This window comes from Grampus griseus, assembly GCF_964374135.1.
Source record: "Grampus griseus genome assembly, chromosome: 15".
NCBI lineage: Eukaryota > Metazoa > Chordata > Mammalia > Artiodactyla > Delphinidae > Grampus > Grampus griseus.
Window position 1 is genome coordinate 26,116,574 of NC_139009.1, and position 17,301 is coordinate 26,133,874.

Consider the following 17,301-nt stretch of genomic DNA (forward strand, 5'->3'; position numbering starts at 1 on the left):
GCACCTGAAACAGAAATAACTAAAAAATGTCCATCTCAGACCACTCATCACCTGTAAGAGGGTATGGCTATGAAATATAGCCTGATGCTTTTATTTCCTCAGTGCCTGTGATAATTACTCAATAAAAATTGTATGTCCTTGGGCACGCTAAGGGTAGCAGTAAATATTTAGTGTTGGCAACTGCAGCCTTCAGGCCTTACACACAAAATGCTGTTCTCTGTCTTGACTGGTGCACAGAGGGGAGCCTCTGTGGTGGTGGGAACTGAATTTTATTTTTAAAACAGAAGGTATAATGAAAGGAACACAAAGATATATATTATAATTAATGCAGGTGTGCCTTTAAGAAAACAAAGTAAACAAGATCAGAAATTATACAACATGTAAATCAGGCTGATTATTTGCATTGTGTAATAATTGTTCTTCACTTTAAGACAAGCAAATAAACAAGATCAGAAATTAAAGATCTATAAATAAACAAGATCAGAAAGTAAAATCTATAAATAAGCAAGATCAGAAATTAAAGATTATTTGTATTATACAGTAATGGTTCTTCACACAATTCATGATAGGGTTTCCTTAAATATCAGTTTTCTCTAATATATTTGAGACCTGATTCTCACATCGCAAGCTAAGTCCTAGAATTCTACATCTAGAAAACACCCTAGTGTTTTTCCAGCCCAGCAACTTTATTTCCAGGTGAGGAAGCTGAGGCCCAGAGAGAAGTTCTAAATGTTATACCTAGGGCCATATTGCTAACGACTGGCAGAATTGGCCCAGGAACCCGACTCCAAGGTCTTTCCCCTTAATTCTACTTCTCAAGGCTGAGGATCCCATGACAGCACATTCTTCTAAAAATTGGCTTCCTTTTCACTTTATTTCTTTGTTTTGTTCTCGTTATTGAAACAATGCATATTCTTAGAAAATTGGCAAATACAAAAATATATCAAAAAAGAAAATCCCCTGCTGTGTTACCATCCAGGGATAATCTCTGTGACCATGCTGACCTCCAGATTCTTTGAAGGAGCATCCCTACCTCCACTGAACTGTCTCCCAGTTGATCCTCAACGCACTGAGATCGAGCCCTCAGACCCTTCATCCGGGTGAAACTCTTTCCTCTTGTGACAGTAGTTTCTCATCTTCCCTCCCCCTTTCCCTTTTCTTGATTTCAGGACATTACTCTTCCCTGTATCCTCCTACCTCTTGCTCTGGTTTTTTTTTTGTCTCATTCTTGACTCTTTCTTTCGCCATTCCTTAAATAATAACGTCCCAGAGAGTTGCATGGTTAGCCCTCTTTTTATTCTGTATTCTTCTCCTGGGATATTTTATCCTCTTCTCCAAGTCAACTTACCTGGAGTATTACTTACTTGGTGTGGATGACCAAGTGAACATCTATGCCTCTCCACCTCTCTCTTGAGTGCCACACTCCTATTTCCAGCTGCCTGTTACTGGACCTTCCTCCCAGGGTGTCTTGGAAGCATCTCTGCCTAAAATTATCCAAAAGCAAATTAATTACCATCCCTCTCCAACCTGTTACTCTCCCTGTGTACGCTCATTAATTGCCAAACAGCCATACTATAGATCCTGAAGTCATACTGTATTTTTCTCTCCATCCATCCAAGCCATCATAACATTCTGCTATCTCTACCTCAACAGTATCCTTCAAATCTCTCTGCTCCTCTGCTACCACTGCCCTGGGCCAGTCCTTCAGCCTATCTTCCCTGGACTGTGGCACTTGCCTTCTGACTTCTCTCCCTGCCTCTCCCATCAGTTCCTGTTCCACATTGCTGCCGATTCACATTTTTGAAACACACATCTGGTTTTAAACCCCTTTCAGCTGCTTATTCCTGCCTCCAGCATGAAGTCCAAATCCATCAGCAGGGTAACAGGACCCTTTATCCTCAGTCATTCATTCCTCTTTGTATTGTCTGTCACCCAGCTCACTGCTAGGCATCGTGCCTGACCTACAGCAGACACTGTAGCCTACTGAGTAATAGGCTTCTCCGCATTCGAGAATGTGTTCCTTCTGTATCCCATCATCTCATTCCCAGCTCATTCTGCAGAGTAAGAATTACTCATTTTATCAAAGGTATCATGGGGGCTTCCCTGGTGGCGCAGTGGTTGAGAGTCCGCCTGCCGATGCAGGGGACACGGGTTCGTGCCCCGGTCCGGGAAGATCCCACATGCCATGGAGCGGCTGGGCCCGTGAGCCATGGCCGCTGAGCCTGTGCATCCGGAGCCTGTGCTCCGCAACGGGAGAGGCCACAACAGTGAGAGGCCCGCGTACCACAAAAAAAAAAAAAAAAAAAAAAGGTATCATGGACCACACTTAATTGATCTATTCACACTTCTAGGTAGAGGGGACAGTACCCCTATGTGCTTTGGTTAAATTACAAGTAGAGGAAAAAAATTTAAAAAGAGCAGGTCCCTGGTATCAGGGGAAACTGTGCAAATCATCCTCGTGGTTCTGACAATTGAACCTAAACAGCGTGCTTGTTCTCTGTTCCTGGAGAGGTCCACTACAGGTTTTGTGTATGTACATATTTTTTAAAGGCATGAAACCACGTATAATATCACTCAACCATTATATTTGGCACAGTGGGGTGTTTTTTTTTTTAATGTGTTTAGGTAACCTGTAAAATAAATTAACTTTGGAAGAATTTTTTAAAAATAATTTCTGATTGGAAAAAAAAGACCTTTGGTAGGAAAAAAATTAAAGACAGTGAAACCACAGTATTTAGAATGCAGACATTGTAAAATGCCATAAAACTCCTGAGGTCTTACTCCTCAGCTAAAGCTGAGGAAGATATGCTCATTTGTTATTTAAGAAAAAAAAAAAGTCAGGTTTCTTCCCACCTTCAAAAACAAGAGTAAGAAGAGTTTACTACCAAATGGTGCTTTTATTTTCATGAAGTTTTATGCTTGCTGTGTATAGTATCTAAAATGAGTTTTTAATAAAGAGGTGTTGATATTTGAATGAACTGACATATCAGTTAAGTAAACCATGTACACAAACCATTTTATCCTCTTAATACAAGAGACACCACACTGTTGCATTAGAAACGCATTTTGTATCCTAGAATTCACTACCAATAAGGCCTGGAGATGAATGGTTTGTACAGTTCCTTTTAAACGTTTCCAGACATTTTACATGTCGCTGCAGATGTGGCTTTATTCTTGAGGTCGTCCTCACAGGGCCTCGCCATGCACGTGTGCGGGTGTTGTGACAGCTCTCATGCTGCTGTGACAGCTCTCATGCTGCTGTGACGTCATCTCCTTTCCGACTGTGCTGCCTGTTGCACCTCGTCCCAGTGTGCGTCTCCTGGTTTTCTTTCTCTGAGCTGCTTTATTCTGCCTTCAGGAGTCTCTTCTTCCACCGAGATCTGCCCGCTTTTCTTCTGACTTCTCCGGTTTCTAATAATATTTCCATCATTGAGACTTTCACTTCTCACCGTCTCCCCAGCCTGTTCCTATCCCAGGCTCCCTCCTCCCAGTGTCTTCTAACTTCTTCACCAGAAAAAGCAAAACCAAAAATATCCTCCATTCCACCTGGCAAGGCTGAGGCGACTCTCTTCCAATAGACTGGCATTGTCCTCTGCCTCAGCACCTAAGTCACAAACACACCTATCACTTGTTCACATGTTAATGCATCCCTGCCCTGTTCTCTTATTCTCAAAATCAGTTCTGTGACTCCTTCCACAGACCACTTCTCCCCTTGCCCGCTCTACCCACACAGACCTAAGGAGAGTTGTACTTTTTATTCCTCCTCACCTCTGTCACACCTTACTTTCTAGCCAATTTTTTTTAAGTTTATTTTTCAAGAACTTGACTCAAAATGTCAGCTCGTCCAGGCAGCCTTCCAGGATTGCCTTTCCCCCTGACCCTTTACAGTGTGGCTTACACACCCAGCTTGCTTTCCTTACACTGTCATACCTGACCACCTGATTGACCTCTTTAAGGACAGGCACTGCTTTGAAAGTATTTTTGCTCTTGTACTTCACTTTCTAAACTTTATTTTGACTTCTTCCACGTCTTTTACTATCTGAAGTTACCACCTTTCTACGATCTTCCTTTTTATTTGCATCCCTTCATGTTCAGTCCATTCCTATTGTCAGTGCTTATTTTCTGAAACTCACTAATGGCTTTCTTTAAAACACATACACACTTCTCATCTTCCAAGTCTTTGAATGAGAAAACTAGGGGAAAAAAATGAATTTCCAAGTTCTCTTTTACTCCCTTTGGATTATTACACTGGAATGCTTTTTCTCATAAAATTATGAGTTGGTATAAAACATTAGTGCTGTGCTCGCTTCGGCAGCACATATACTAAAACATTAGTGCCTGTGGTGATTTTTAAAATAAAGAGAATAAAGCTTACTGAGTAATCCTATTCAAAGTCATTTGCTGAACATTATTACAGACACAGACTTTTATAAATTGATATCTTTTTCAGGACTAGGGCAGGTGTTTCATTTGGGGGCATTGTTTACTCACACTTATTTGTGATGTGACTCTTGGGTCCCTGTCGTCATCCTGTCTCAGAAGGATATGGAGGGGATTGGCATCTGAAGCCCTTCAGAAAATATTGCAAATGGAAAGTGAAAGCAAAGGCAAGGGCCATTTAGAATGTTTGTGTCCACTCTAACCAAAGAAATGTTCCAGATCTCCCCACTCCAACAGCAAACCTAAGATTAGACATATTTAGGGAAAGACTAAAGCAGGAAATAATCCTGTAAGTGCACACCCACATCCTCTTCTTTCTGACGACGCAAGAGAGAAGAGCTTCTAGAAAGGGCAGTTCACCAGTGGTACCTACTGCTCAAACACTGTCTTTAAATATTCAGAGCAAGGGAAGAGGTCACGCTGCATGCTGCTTTGTCACTGAACTCTACATCAGCAGGATTATCTGCTGCCCCCTGGGCAAAGGCAAAGCAAAACAAACTCATGCTCGCTGAAATGTTAAGAAGCTGAGCCCCATAGAAGAGGTTTAGGGAAAGCATTAGGCACTGGACATCGGACCCAACCTAAATGTTCTCCTCCAAAAAGTGAGGATGCTCTATAACCTGTGCCGTCTAGCTCATGGAGTTACTTTGTGTATCACATGAAAAGGCATCTGTGAAAGTTTCTTCAAAAAAGGCACACACATGAGAGGTCCAAAAACTCATTTCTTATCACCAGCCATACATACCCCTGGGATTAAAATATACACATTGCTTTTTATACACAGATGTTAAGCTAACCTCTTAATACATTTTTTTTTTTTTTGCGGTGCGGGCCTCTCACTGTTGTGGCCTCTCCCGTTGCGGAGCACAGGCTCCGGACGCGCAGGCTCAGCGGCCATGGCTCATGGGCCCAGCCGCTTTGTGGCATGTGGGATCTTCCCGGACTGGGGCACGAACCCGTGTCCCCTGATCGGCAGGTGGACTCTCAACCACTGCGCCACCAGGGAAGCCCCTTAATACATATTGAAAAATCAAATCTGAAAATACTGGAGGTGAAGTAATATATTTCCTAGAAGTCTGTGGCATGAGATATGAAGTATGGCTAACCTTATTAATAAAATCTTTCCGAAAAATAGAATTCATTCTTTTCTGAGCTTGGCACCTTCTATAACTTTTGATTTGATCTTTTAAAGTTATTTTGGGATAGAAAAATTTCTCCCCTAACGACAGTGACAAGCTCATAGAGATTTTTTAAAGAAATCACATTACATGTCTTTACTGATCGGAGTGTTCCCCCTGTGGAAAAATGCTCTAGGCGGTTACTTATTTAAAGGTTAAGAAGATAAGGAAATTGTAGCTTTTCACAGAATGACCTTTGTGGACCAGTTTTTTTGAAAGGAATTTGCATCTCTTTCCAAACACGGATGAGGGCCTGACTAACCCTCAATTTCAGCTGTGTAAACACTGAAGCTTCAAACTGCTTGGAAAGAAAATAAGAGCAAAACTTGTAATAACCAGTGTAAAACCTGAATAATACAGTGGTATTGATTATTTCCCTATGCAGTCACCTTTGAGTTTCCTTCCAAAGAAAAAAGAAAAAACTATTTTATTTCTGTGAGTATAAAAAAACATGGTAGAAATAGTGTTTAAATGTATATGAAGTTTTTGACTCAGAAGCCTGTGGTCTCTAATTACCTATGAATATAGCAGCCTTCATTGAACTGTTACTGTACAGTGTTTCCATATTGTAATAAAAACTGTGACATATCTACAACTTTGTACAAAGAGAAAAACAATTATTGAGCACTCTTTTAACATAGACTGTAAACCTGATTGGCAAAACTCTAGTTGTGTTGCTGACTTGATTTATATTTGTAAGTGCATTCGTTAATAACTGTGTTTTAGGCAAACTGAATGAGTGGAATTGTCCATAGTAATAGTCTGTCAGTTTATTCACACATATTGGGAGAAAGTTTATAAAATTTTTTACAGCGTTCATGATTGATTTCATATTAATTTAAAATACCTACCCTTAATTTTCCTCAATAATACCCTGTGTAAGAGCTTGGAGCCCCTCCTGAAGGGAATGAACTGGTGATGGTGATGCATTCTATGAAAGCAGGCAAAGCACATGTCTGTCCCCTGCACACTTGAAAAGCTAGTTGAGACGAGGGATGTGGCAGGTTTTATCCAATTTCACACACAAGGAAATGATTTAAAACCACTTCATAAACTGCATAGGAATCCTCATTTCAGTTTTTTCCTGGACACTTATTCTAGGTTTGAATTCGTCATCAGCTATTAAGACTAAGTTAGAGTCCAAGCTGAATTGTCAAAGGTAGAATAATCTGAGAATTAGCCAGAATCAAGGGTGAGAGGTCTCCTTTACATTCTCATTGATATTCTGCATTCTGGGAGTAATATGTACGTCGAAGCTTTGCTTGCTTTTACTGCCATAAGGGGAAACAAAGGGCAGTAGCTCTTCTGATAGAATTTTATGAACTTACATTTTAAGAATACCTTTGTTATATGACATATTAATCATGTTTCCGCGGTCAGTTTGACCCTGCCAAAGTAAATATATAGGAAACTATTATGAAAATAAATCATTAAACTTTCCTCATAGTATAATGATCTGCCAACTTTTTGTTAAAAGGTAGGTATTGAGATTAAAGTCTTATCCTTACTGGCAAGTGTTATCCCCTTGTCTCTATAGTTTCTTTGGGTTAAGAATCTGTAGATAGCAGTTCTAATGAAAATATTTCATTAGTATTAATCTAAGTAATTGTGACGGCAGTAGTCAGTTTATCTGACATAGCATAAAATTAAAATAAGAAATTCTAACTGGATCATAGGCAGTAATTTGAACTCTATAGCATTTAGTAGGGAAGAGTTTTTTTTTATCATTTTTGAAAAGCACAAACTTGTTTGTAGACTTCAAATCTGATGGAATTAAATCATTTTTAGTATTAACTGAAAGTAGCTGGAGTTGTTCTTATCATTTGTATTCTATCATATCACCTTGACTTTTATCACAGAGGGTTAAACAGACTCTGTTGAAATATATCAATGTATTCTTTAGGACACACTTGAGCTGGGACTAGAACCCAGCCTTGAAATTCTACCCCGAGGATTAGCTGGCTCTTATTATTTCATTCAGAATCATGTATTTGCAGCACTGTAAGTAGATTTCTAGTAATGAAAGCGTTTCTTTTAATAGACTCAGGTTACTGCAGTGTTTTTCTATTTGTCTCCTTCTGCTTTGTACTGTTTAGAAAATTTGGGGGGGCATGGTTATCTCTATAACCATCTAAGGGTTAAATATTATGTGTGGCCCCATATCTCTGGTCCAGTGTTGGGGAATATTTTCATTGATTTACGTAGGTGTTCTAGCTCAGTAAAGAATGACCCTGTGTTTGGCAAGAAAACAGATATGGAAACTGTACTCACAGCCAAATTTACAAGAATAAAGTAATCGGTTAAGGTAAAGGGAAATGATTTTGACAGACTTACACTCTTGGGGTGGGTTAGAAATCCACCAAAATTCAGGATTCACGTGCATTTTTATCTTGAAGTGGAAAAATCCAACATAAAGTGGAAAGCAGCTTTCTGTAAATGAAGTGCATTGGCACGTCCGCTCTTTTTTACCACTGTGTTTTCAATTCCGTTGTGATACAGGTGGATCTGATGTATCCTGTCAACACTCTTTTTTACTTTCTCTGCTCTTTTTAGACTTAGAAGTAGATCAACCCAAAGAAGAAAAGAAAGAGTGCTACTATAATCTAAACGACGCCAGTCTTTGTGACAACGTGCTGGCCCCCAATGTCACCAAACAAGAATGCTGCTGTACCTCTGGTGCTGGGTGGGGAGATAACTGTGAGATTTTCCCCTGCCCGGTCTTGGGGACTGGTAAGAATTAGCTAAGTGCTGTGTTCATACTGGTATTTGTTGTGTGGTGTTCATGGGCCTTGGAATGTTCTCATTTGGGTTATTGAAGCCTTGAAATGGTAACATCTACTGGTACCTGCCATTGTCTAATTGAAGTGAGATTACCTTAGAGTGGGTTTCATTCAGGGCTGGACCCATACCCTTATCCCACTTCAGTATGAATTCTTAAACTTCTGTTTCTCACAGAATATGCTGTTATAGTGATATTCCATATAATATTTTGGCAGAAAGATAATTCAGTTTTATTCCATTTGTAAGGTAAAACTCATCATTTTTGGTAACAATGACACAGCATTATTCCTAACTGGAGCTTGCATATTTAAGCTAGGATTTTGGATTCTTATTGAAATTTGAAAATACTAGAGACCACAGTAATGTAGTGGTCATAACACACCATCGTACCCATAGCTGAAACATGTGTAAATAATATATGGGTGAACTAGCAAGGTTTTTTGTAAATTATACTTATGAAGTCATTAGGTTTATTTGCACCTAGTCTGTAATTTTTGAGATTGTGCTGAATTTATTTGTCTGAATTTAGATGGCAAGATTTGCCTTAAAGTCTCTGAGTCTGAGAAAGCAAAACTGAATTTAAAACATACTCGTGGAAGATATTGGTTTTTGGGTTTTTTTTCAACTTTTTTCCCCCTTATCTCTCCTGAAATCAGCTGAATTCACGGAAATGTGTCCTAGAGGGAAAGGTTTTGTCCCCACTGGAGAATCCTCTTACGACGTTGATGGCGAGAACTATAAAGGTCAGAATCAAGCAGAAACTAATTTGCAATGTGTGTGCATATTTGACATCCAGGTAAACGCGTGGCTTGGGTTAGGCAGAAGAAGAATTCTTTTCAGCCATGGAAACTAATTACAAAGCCTTGAATCCTACCATTGGAAGACGGTTTCAATGGACTCTAGGGAGAACCGTGCCTTGGGCGTTAGAACACTTAAGGCTGTATGACAGTGGGACTTCACTTAAGATTCTGAGTTTCCACTTCTGAGATAGGAATAATGTTTCAAAGGTTATCATGAGGATTAAATGAGATAACATATGTAAAAGTACTTAACAAAAAATTTTGTACTTAATAAATTCATTCTTTCATTGTAGAATTATATTAGAAATTATATGTTAGGACCAGTACAAATTTGACCATCATCATGTTGGCCTTTAATGGTCATCAACAAAGCAAAGATTCTTGTCTTTTTAGAAAGCATCCTACTTTGCTAGGACCATTTACTAATGGCCACAGATTAATAATAAGGAATGGAAAGGAAGAAAGCAGAAGTAGATGTGTGTTTTATATATTTAATGCTATTAGCCTGTAATTCTAAAATAAATGCAGCTTTTTAATTTTGGTGAAATTTAAACTACAGATATGAGTACTTCCTCATTAACCACTAACTTTTAACATTTCAGTGATAGAGATATTATGACCTTTTATATACAAAGTGATTTTTTTTCTTTACAGTTTAATATTGAAAACTGTTAAGTGGCTGGAAAACAGACTAAAAACATTTTTATTGTCTATCCATTTTTTCAAACCAGTGTTTTACTAACATGGTATAATTCAGCAGCTGGATAAGAAATTCCATATGTGTGTTTTTAAGTACATCTATGATTTAATTCAGTGAAATAACAGGACTTAGTTGGCAAAATGTGTTTAACGGTTTTCAAATTCGCAAATATCATATACTATGTTCTTTCAGAGATGTAGTTAAATTTCACTTTGTGCTATGAAGTGGAGCCCTGATTTCACCATAAAGTCATCCTCTTTTTTAAAATAAAAATAAATTCCTCTTCACCCTATCTTAGCAGTGCTGTAAATGGTTGAAAGAATATTAGATTCAAACAGTCATATATTGTCGACTTGGTTTTGCCATTTTCCAGCTGTGTAACTTTGAGCAATTTATCTATGAAGTCTCCAGTTTTTTAAATGAGGACTAGATGACATTAGCTTTAAAATGTTAGAAATGATGCTAATAATACTTGCACAAAAGCAATAGATCACACTTTTTGAGAGTATGCCGAGTCCTCTGCATGGATTTTCTCATTGAATCCTTTCAATCCTATCAGGTCAATGTTCCTCTTATCTCCAGTTTACCATTGAGTAAACTGAGGTTTGTGGACAATAAGCTCTGTAAATTCTGTGGAGGAATGGGTCTGCCAGCATTCTTAGCAGCTGTGCTTTCATTAGCTCATTATCAAGAAAGAAGACTTCCATCAAGTTGCATCAAACTCTTCGTGGGAGTTTTCTTCATCTCAACTAGTTAATGGGCCAAAATATACATTTATAGAAAGGCACGTGTCTTAAAGGCTATTTTCTTCAGAGAATATTATTGGTGCCATTATGGAACCCGTAGACTATTTCCTCAGATACGAGGTAGCATCTCTGAAGCTCTATTTACAAATATACCTTCTCTGATAATGTTTTGGGCATTGCTCCTTAAACAGAGAAGCCTGATTATATTTCTACCTCTGTGAATTAGTCCTAACTTTAAGAATTTGATATTGCTGTGTTTTTAAGACTCTTTGTAATATAAATATTACAATATCTAACTTGCCCAATATTGATTAGACTCTTCTATTTAACTGAAAATCCCCAAATAACTCCTCTTTCTAAATATTTCTCCATTTTTCCCCCATAGATGCAGATGAATGCCTACTTTTTGGACAAGAAATCTGCAAAAATGGCTTCTGTTTGAACACTCAGCCTGGTTATGAATGCTACTGTAAGCAGGGGACATACTATGATCCCATCAAATTGCAGTGCTTTGGTAAGTTTTAAGAGGATATAGTGTGATGTGCTATGCAAATACATGGAAAAAATAAGTAATGCTACATATAAAAACAATTTCTTTGAATCTAAATCATGTGTTGAAAAGATCTGTAAATGTTTTATGGATCTTTTTCTTGAGCAATATTTAAGAAAATAAAAACTCTTCATACTACTATTTGAATAGATTTCAAAGAGTTAATATTCAATGTAGAATTATAATTCAGGTCACTGGTATAACTGAAGTGTTCTTTTGGTCTGGGGAGCCTCCTGTTTCATCACTCATACCATGCACTGAAAGTCATTTTTAAATACTGACCCAGACTTTAATGCCTAAGCAGAAAACCATATACACTAGGCAGAAAAACATAGCAAAAGGAAATAATTTTAAAACTGTCATAAAGAGACATTTTATCTTAAATTTCTAAGCGTATCCTGTTCTTAAATGTTTTCTTTCCTTATTTAATGTCAGCAGCTGTAGAGCAATGTTATTTTTCCAATCAATACAACTTAACATTTTTATAGTCGGAGCTGTTCTCTTTTGGATGATGACGTATAGCTGATTAAAATGTGGCAGCCCCTGGAATCTGGACTAAATTTAGCAGTGTATTAAGTTTGGTTAAGTGTATGAGGTGCAGCTGATTGCTGATTTTCTTTCACTTTTTTTCTCTTAAGATATAGATGAGTGTCAAGACCCCAACAGTTGTATTGATGGCCAGTGCGTTAATACAGAAGGCTCTTATAACTGCTTCTGTACCCACCCAATGGTCCTGGATGCTTCGGAAAAAAGATGTATCCGACCAACTGAATCACATGGTATGTTTGGATATGAGATGCAAGTCTGTGTCCAAATAAATGTCATAAGGTTTTCCTTTTGACTGAAATGTTAGCTGTTGGAAAATTTAAAAATTGATTCCTTGGGTATTTTGAAATAATTAAAATGAGATGCTGAGAGAAAGAATAAGATGCATATCATCAATATGTAGGAGATTTAACACCTTGCACATACTGATTTAATGGACAACAGAATACAGAGTGGCTGAGCAGATGGCAGAGCTGTTCGGTGTCTGAGGGTTGATCACATTGAACCATTGAAGGCAACTGAGGAAGATGTAAGTTGAGGGAAAAATAATTAGGTTTGCTTGACTGGACTGGAGGACACAGGTGAGGCTGGACAGAGCAGAGGGCAGAATTCATCAGATTGGTGGAGGGCTCTGAAGTCCATCGGTAGGAATCCCTGTTCATCCCCGAGAAGGTAATGTGCCGCTGACTGATCAGTGGCTTAATTGAGGAGACTGCTTTGGTCGAAATCAATTGGAAAGTAGAAAGGTTCGCGTTAAGGACCCTAGGATGAAGTGTTACTAGTTCAGGGCTTCGGCAAATGAAATGGATGAAAAAGGATGAATCCCAAAAATTTTATGTAGAAAGAAATGGTAGGATTTGACAGACAAGTAAATGTGAAACATCAAAGATCAGAAGAATAAGAAGCCCATCAGGATTATGAAGTACAGGCAAGACAGTGGAGGGTTTTATGTAATGATGGAAGCAACAGAGGGAAGGATTTAATTGGAACATGATGGGCAGGTTGAATTTCAGCTGATTGGAGTGACACCCAGTTGGAGATGACAGAGGTTTGATCCACGGAAAGACCCAGACTGGCCTCAGACTTTTGCTTGGAAGTCACTCTTAGAAATAGGGATGGAAACTTTGAGACTCGCTGGCTTCTACCACAGTGTTTATGAAATAGGAATAACAGTGCAATTGTCATGGAACCATGTCTTCCCTTTCAGAACAAATTGAAGAAACCGATGTCTACCAAGATCTGTGCTGGGAACATCTGAGTGATGAGTATGTGTGTAGCCGGCCTCTTGTTGGCAAGCAGACAACATATACTGAGTGCTGCTGTTTGTATGGAGAGGCCTGGGGTATGCAGTGCGCCCTCTGCCCCATGAAAGATTCAGGTGAGCCCTTACCTAGTTCCTTCTATTGCAGGCCTTTGGAAGTATCCTTTGGAGCCTGACAATCCTCTTTTACTTATATATCTTCACCTGCACTCCTGATAGCTTGCTTTCATCAGAGGGGTGTGTGTGTGCGCGCGCGTGCGTGTTTAGGGAGTGGAAGAGCAGGACTGCATAACATCCGGCTCCTGGTTTACCTCCAATCCAGACCTTGTCATTAATTTTTTTTTTTTTTTTTTTTTGCGGTACGCGGGCCTCTCACTGCTGCGGCCTCTTCCGTTGCGGAGCACAGGCTCCGGACGCGCAGGCTCGGCGGCCATGGCTCACGGGCCCAGCCGCTCCGCGGCATGTGGGATTTTCCCGGACTGGGGCACGAACCCGTGTCCCCTGCATCGGCAGGCGGACTCTCAACCACTGCGCCACCAGGGAAGCCCTTGTCATTAATTTTTGAAACCCTCATTCCATTTCCCCAAAGAATGCTAAATAACCCAAAGAAATATAATGCATCTTAGCAGTTGGTGGCATAGGTCTTTAGAATTTATATTTCCTGATACTTCTTTTTTTTTTTTTTCCCTACAGTCCTTCTCATTTCTAACAGTTTCTACTTAGAGCAAAAAGTATTAATATAGACAGTCTAGGTCAAAGCCCAAGTTTTTATGTCAACCTCTTTGTGGGAGAGATCACAGAAGGGTTAGAACCATAAAGGAAGAGAGTAGAAAGTAAGTAAAATGTACTTGAACAAATCTCCTTGACTTTCAAGTTTTAGACCTGGGGTTAAAACCTTTGGTCAAATGGAAAAAAAATGGGACTGGCTAAGCTCTCAGTTTCCTCCCCTCTCCTCGTGTGGGAGGAGGGCTGGAAGGTGCTGACTCTTGGCTCCCAGGCTGGGCTACTTGGTGACTGTTGGGTTGTGCGCTGATTGCTTATTTCTCTCCTTGACGCTGCAGCTACTTACTGCCTGTTAAAGGAAAGCACTTGAAAGTGTGCAGTATAGCATTTTGTCTTTGGCTATAGAATCGATTTGTTAAAGCTGGAAAAATACTGTGTGGATATAAAGTGAAAGAGTTTATAATGAACAAATTCTCAGAATGGCCAAGAGGGGAAGAATTGCTTGAAAAGAGGAACTGCATTAATTTTTAGTTAATTAGAATGTAATCTTCAAGATATTTAATAATAAATTAGCTTTTAAGCTTGGAAGTAACTGAAACCAATGTAGCACAAAAAAAGAAAGTAATTTGAAATGCCAGAAAAGGAAAAGGAACAGCAAAGGATGAAGAGCAACCTGTTAAAGATATAGATGGTAATGATAGTAGCCCAGAAATGGAAAGAGGTTGGGTTCTGGGGCCAGAAAATCTGGATCTGGAATTCAGAACTGCCCACAGCAGCTGCGTGACTTGGGGAAAAAGAACCTCACCCAATGCAGCTCATTAATGGAGGCATCTGTCTTGTTGGGTTGTTGTGAGAACTGGGAGGTTGTAGACAGGGCAGGAACACAAGGAGTGGGGTATATTATTAGTGTCACTATAGCCTCTGTCCTGAGAGGCAATTGCCACAAGGAGAAGAAGGTGAAATCTTAAGGAAGTGACTATAATATATGACTTGAGTCATCTTCTCACGATGCTTGAATACCTCAAACCTTTCTACTTAGGCAGTGTTTTTATTGTTTAATTTTTTTTGCATGTTTTATATGTATGTTTTACTTTTTTTTTACATCTTTATTGGAGTATAATTGCTTTACAATGGTGTGTTAGTTTCTGCTTTATAACAAAGTGAATCAGTTATACATACACATATGTTCCCATATCTCTTCCCTCTTGCGTCTCCCTCCCTCCCACCCTCCCTATCCCACCCCTCCAGGCGGTCACAAAGCACTGAGCTGATCTCCCTGTGCTATATTGTTTAATTTTTTAAAAAAATATATCATTCTTCTAAAGAATTAATCAAAGAGGTTATGTCCCCCTCCATCTACCCCATCACAGCTGAACTCTGCTCCTTGAAGGTGTTCACTCTTTTTTTTTAATTGAAGTACAGTGTTGATGTACCAATGGTACATGTAATGTACCATTACAGGTGTACAATGTAATTATTCACAATTTTTAAACATTATACTCCATTTATAGTTATTGTGAAATATTGGCTCTATTCCCCATGTTGTACAATATATCCTTATAACTTATTTTATACCTAATAGCTTGTACCTCTGAAGATGTTCACTCTTAACAGTTGGTTTTAATTATCCAAGTCTTTTTTCTATATGTTAATTATTGTTATATTTTTAATCCATATTATTATAAATTTATATTTAAGAGAATATTTAAAGCTGAAATCCATATCGATCTGAGGCACACGTTTTTTGATTTATGCGTTAGCATCTCTGAAATTGGGGGTATCTTACAATTGATGGCATCTATTAATGGCCACAAGCAATTTTTTCACATTTTAGTGTCTGTTATATCAGGATGTATTTTGAAATCTAGGATATCTTAGAACTGGTGAAAGATGGTAACTTTTTTTTTTTTTTTTAACATCTTTACTGGGGTATAATTGCTTTACAATGGTGTGTTAGTTTCTGCTTTATAACAAAGTGAATCAGTCATACATAAACATATGTTCCCATATGTCTTCCCTCTTGCGTCTCCCTCCCTCCCACCCTCCCTATCCCACCCCTCCAGGCTGTCACAAAGCACCGAGCCAATATCCCTGTGCCATGCGGCTGCTTCCCACTAGCTATCTACCTTACTACGTTTGTTAGTGTGTATGATGGTAACTTTTAAATGGCTGCACAGACTCTGTTTTATGGATGTACAGGCATACCTTGGAGATATTATGGGTTCAGTTCCAGACCACCACAATAAAGTGAATATTGCAATAAAGCAAGTCACCCAAGTTTTTTGGTTTCCCAGGGCATATAAAAGTTAAATTTACACTGTACAGTGTTTATGTCTGTTAAGTGTGCAATAGCATTATGTCTAAAAAAATATGCATGACAGTTAAAAATACTGTATTGCTAAAAAATGCTAACCATCACCTGAGGTTTCAGCAAGTCATCTTTTTGTTGGTGGAGGGTCTTGCCTCGCTGTTGGTAGCTGCTGACTGATCAGGGAGGTGATTGCTGGGGATGGGGGTGACTGTGGTAATTTCTTAAAACAGCCAACAGTGAAGTTTGCACCTCAATTGATCCTGCCTTGACAAACGATTTCTCTGTGGTATGCAATGCTGTTTAATAGCATTTTCCCTAGAGTAGAGCTTCCTTCAGAATTCAAGTCAGTCCTCTCAACCCCTGCTGCTGCTTTCTCAATTAGTTTTATGTAATATTCTAAATCCTTTGTTTCAACAGTTAAGTTTACTGTCTCATATAGGTGGGGTTTGTGGCACCCTACAACAATTACAATAGTAACATCAAAGATCACTAATACCATAACAAATATAGTAATAGTGGTAACGTTTGAAATATTATGAGAATTTCCAAAATGTGACACAGACAGGCAGTGAGCGAATGTGGTTGGAAATATGGTGCAATAGACTTGCGTGATGCAAGGCGGCCACAAGCCTTCAATTTGTTTAAAAAAAAACACACACACACACAGTAAAGCGAAGCACAGTAGAACAAGGTATGCCTGTACCATAGTTTATTTAATCACCTCCAGCGCTGGACATTTGGGCTGTCTGTCTCCCCCAACCCCTGCCCTTCCCCAGTCTTGATTTTCCTATTATAAACAATGCTGCAGTGAACCTTCACATATGTATCTTACATATAGCTGTGGAAGTGTCTTGATAAGAAAATTCCTACAAATGAAAATACTATACTATGTTACTCTCCAAAAAATACAGGACAGATTTACACTCACATTGACAGTGTTTGAAATGCCTTTTCCTCATACCCTTTTACCACTAGATATTCTCAGTCTTTAAAATTGTTATCATATGGGTAAGAAGGGTATCTTATATGCGTCTCCCTATTTCTAGGGAAGTGGAGCATCTTTTCCTTGTTTATAGATGATTTGTATTCCTTTGTCAGTGAATTATATCCTTTGCTCATTTCTTTGGTTGGACTTTGTGTCTTTTTCTTGCTGATTTGTAGGAGCATTGTGCGTATTCTGTCCACAACCCCAACATTTGGGTTTTGGAAACTTCTTTATGAAAGGTTCTGCATGTATTTTCATTTTATTCTGTCCCTGTCCTGAT

At 38.8% G+C, this 17,301-nt stretch overlaps 1 protein-coding gene across 6 annotated transcripts in view; it reads left to right on the forward strand.

The window, feature by feature from the left end:
* The window catches only part of LTBP1 (latent transforming growth factor beta binding protein 1), a gene marked incomplete at its 5' end in the record, with an annotated part of 426,899 nt that overhangs the window by 382,037 nt on the left and 27,561 nt on the right, over positions 1 to 17,301 (forward strand). For all 6 annotated transcript variants that reach the window (XM_082672355.1, XM_082672356.1, XM_082672357.1 and 3 more), the window contains 5 exons: positions 8,172 to 8,348; positions 9,056 to 9,142; positions 11,031 to 11,159; positions 11,834 to 11,974; positions 12,949 to 13,119. In XM_082672355.1, the coding sequence (XP_082528481.1) occupies positions 8,172 to 8,348; positions 9,056 to 9,142; positions 11,031 to 11,159; positions 11,834 to 11,974; positions 12,949 to 13,119 (705 nt within the window). The remainder of the gene's footprint in view (positions 1 to 8,171; positions 8,349 to 9,055; positions 9,143 to 11,030; positions 11,160 to 11,833; positions 11,975 to 12,948; positions 13,120 to 17,301) is intronic.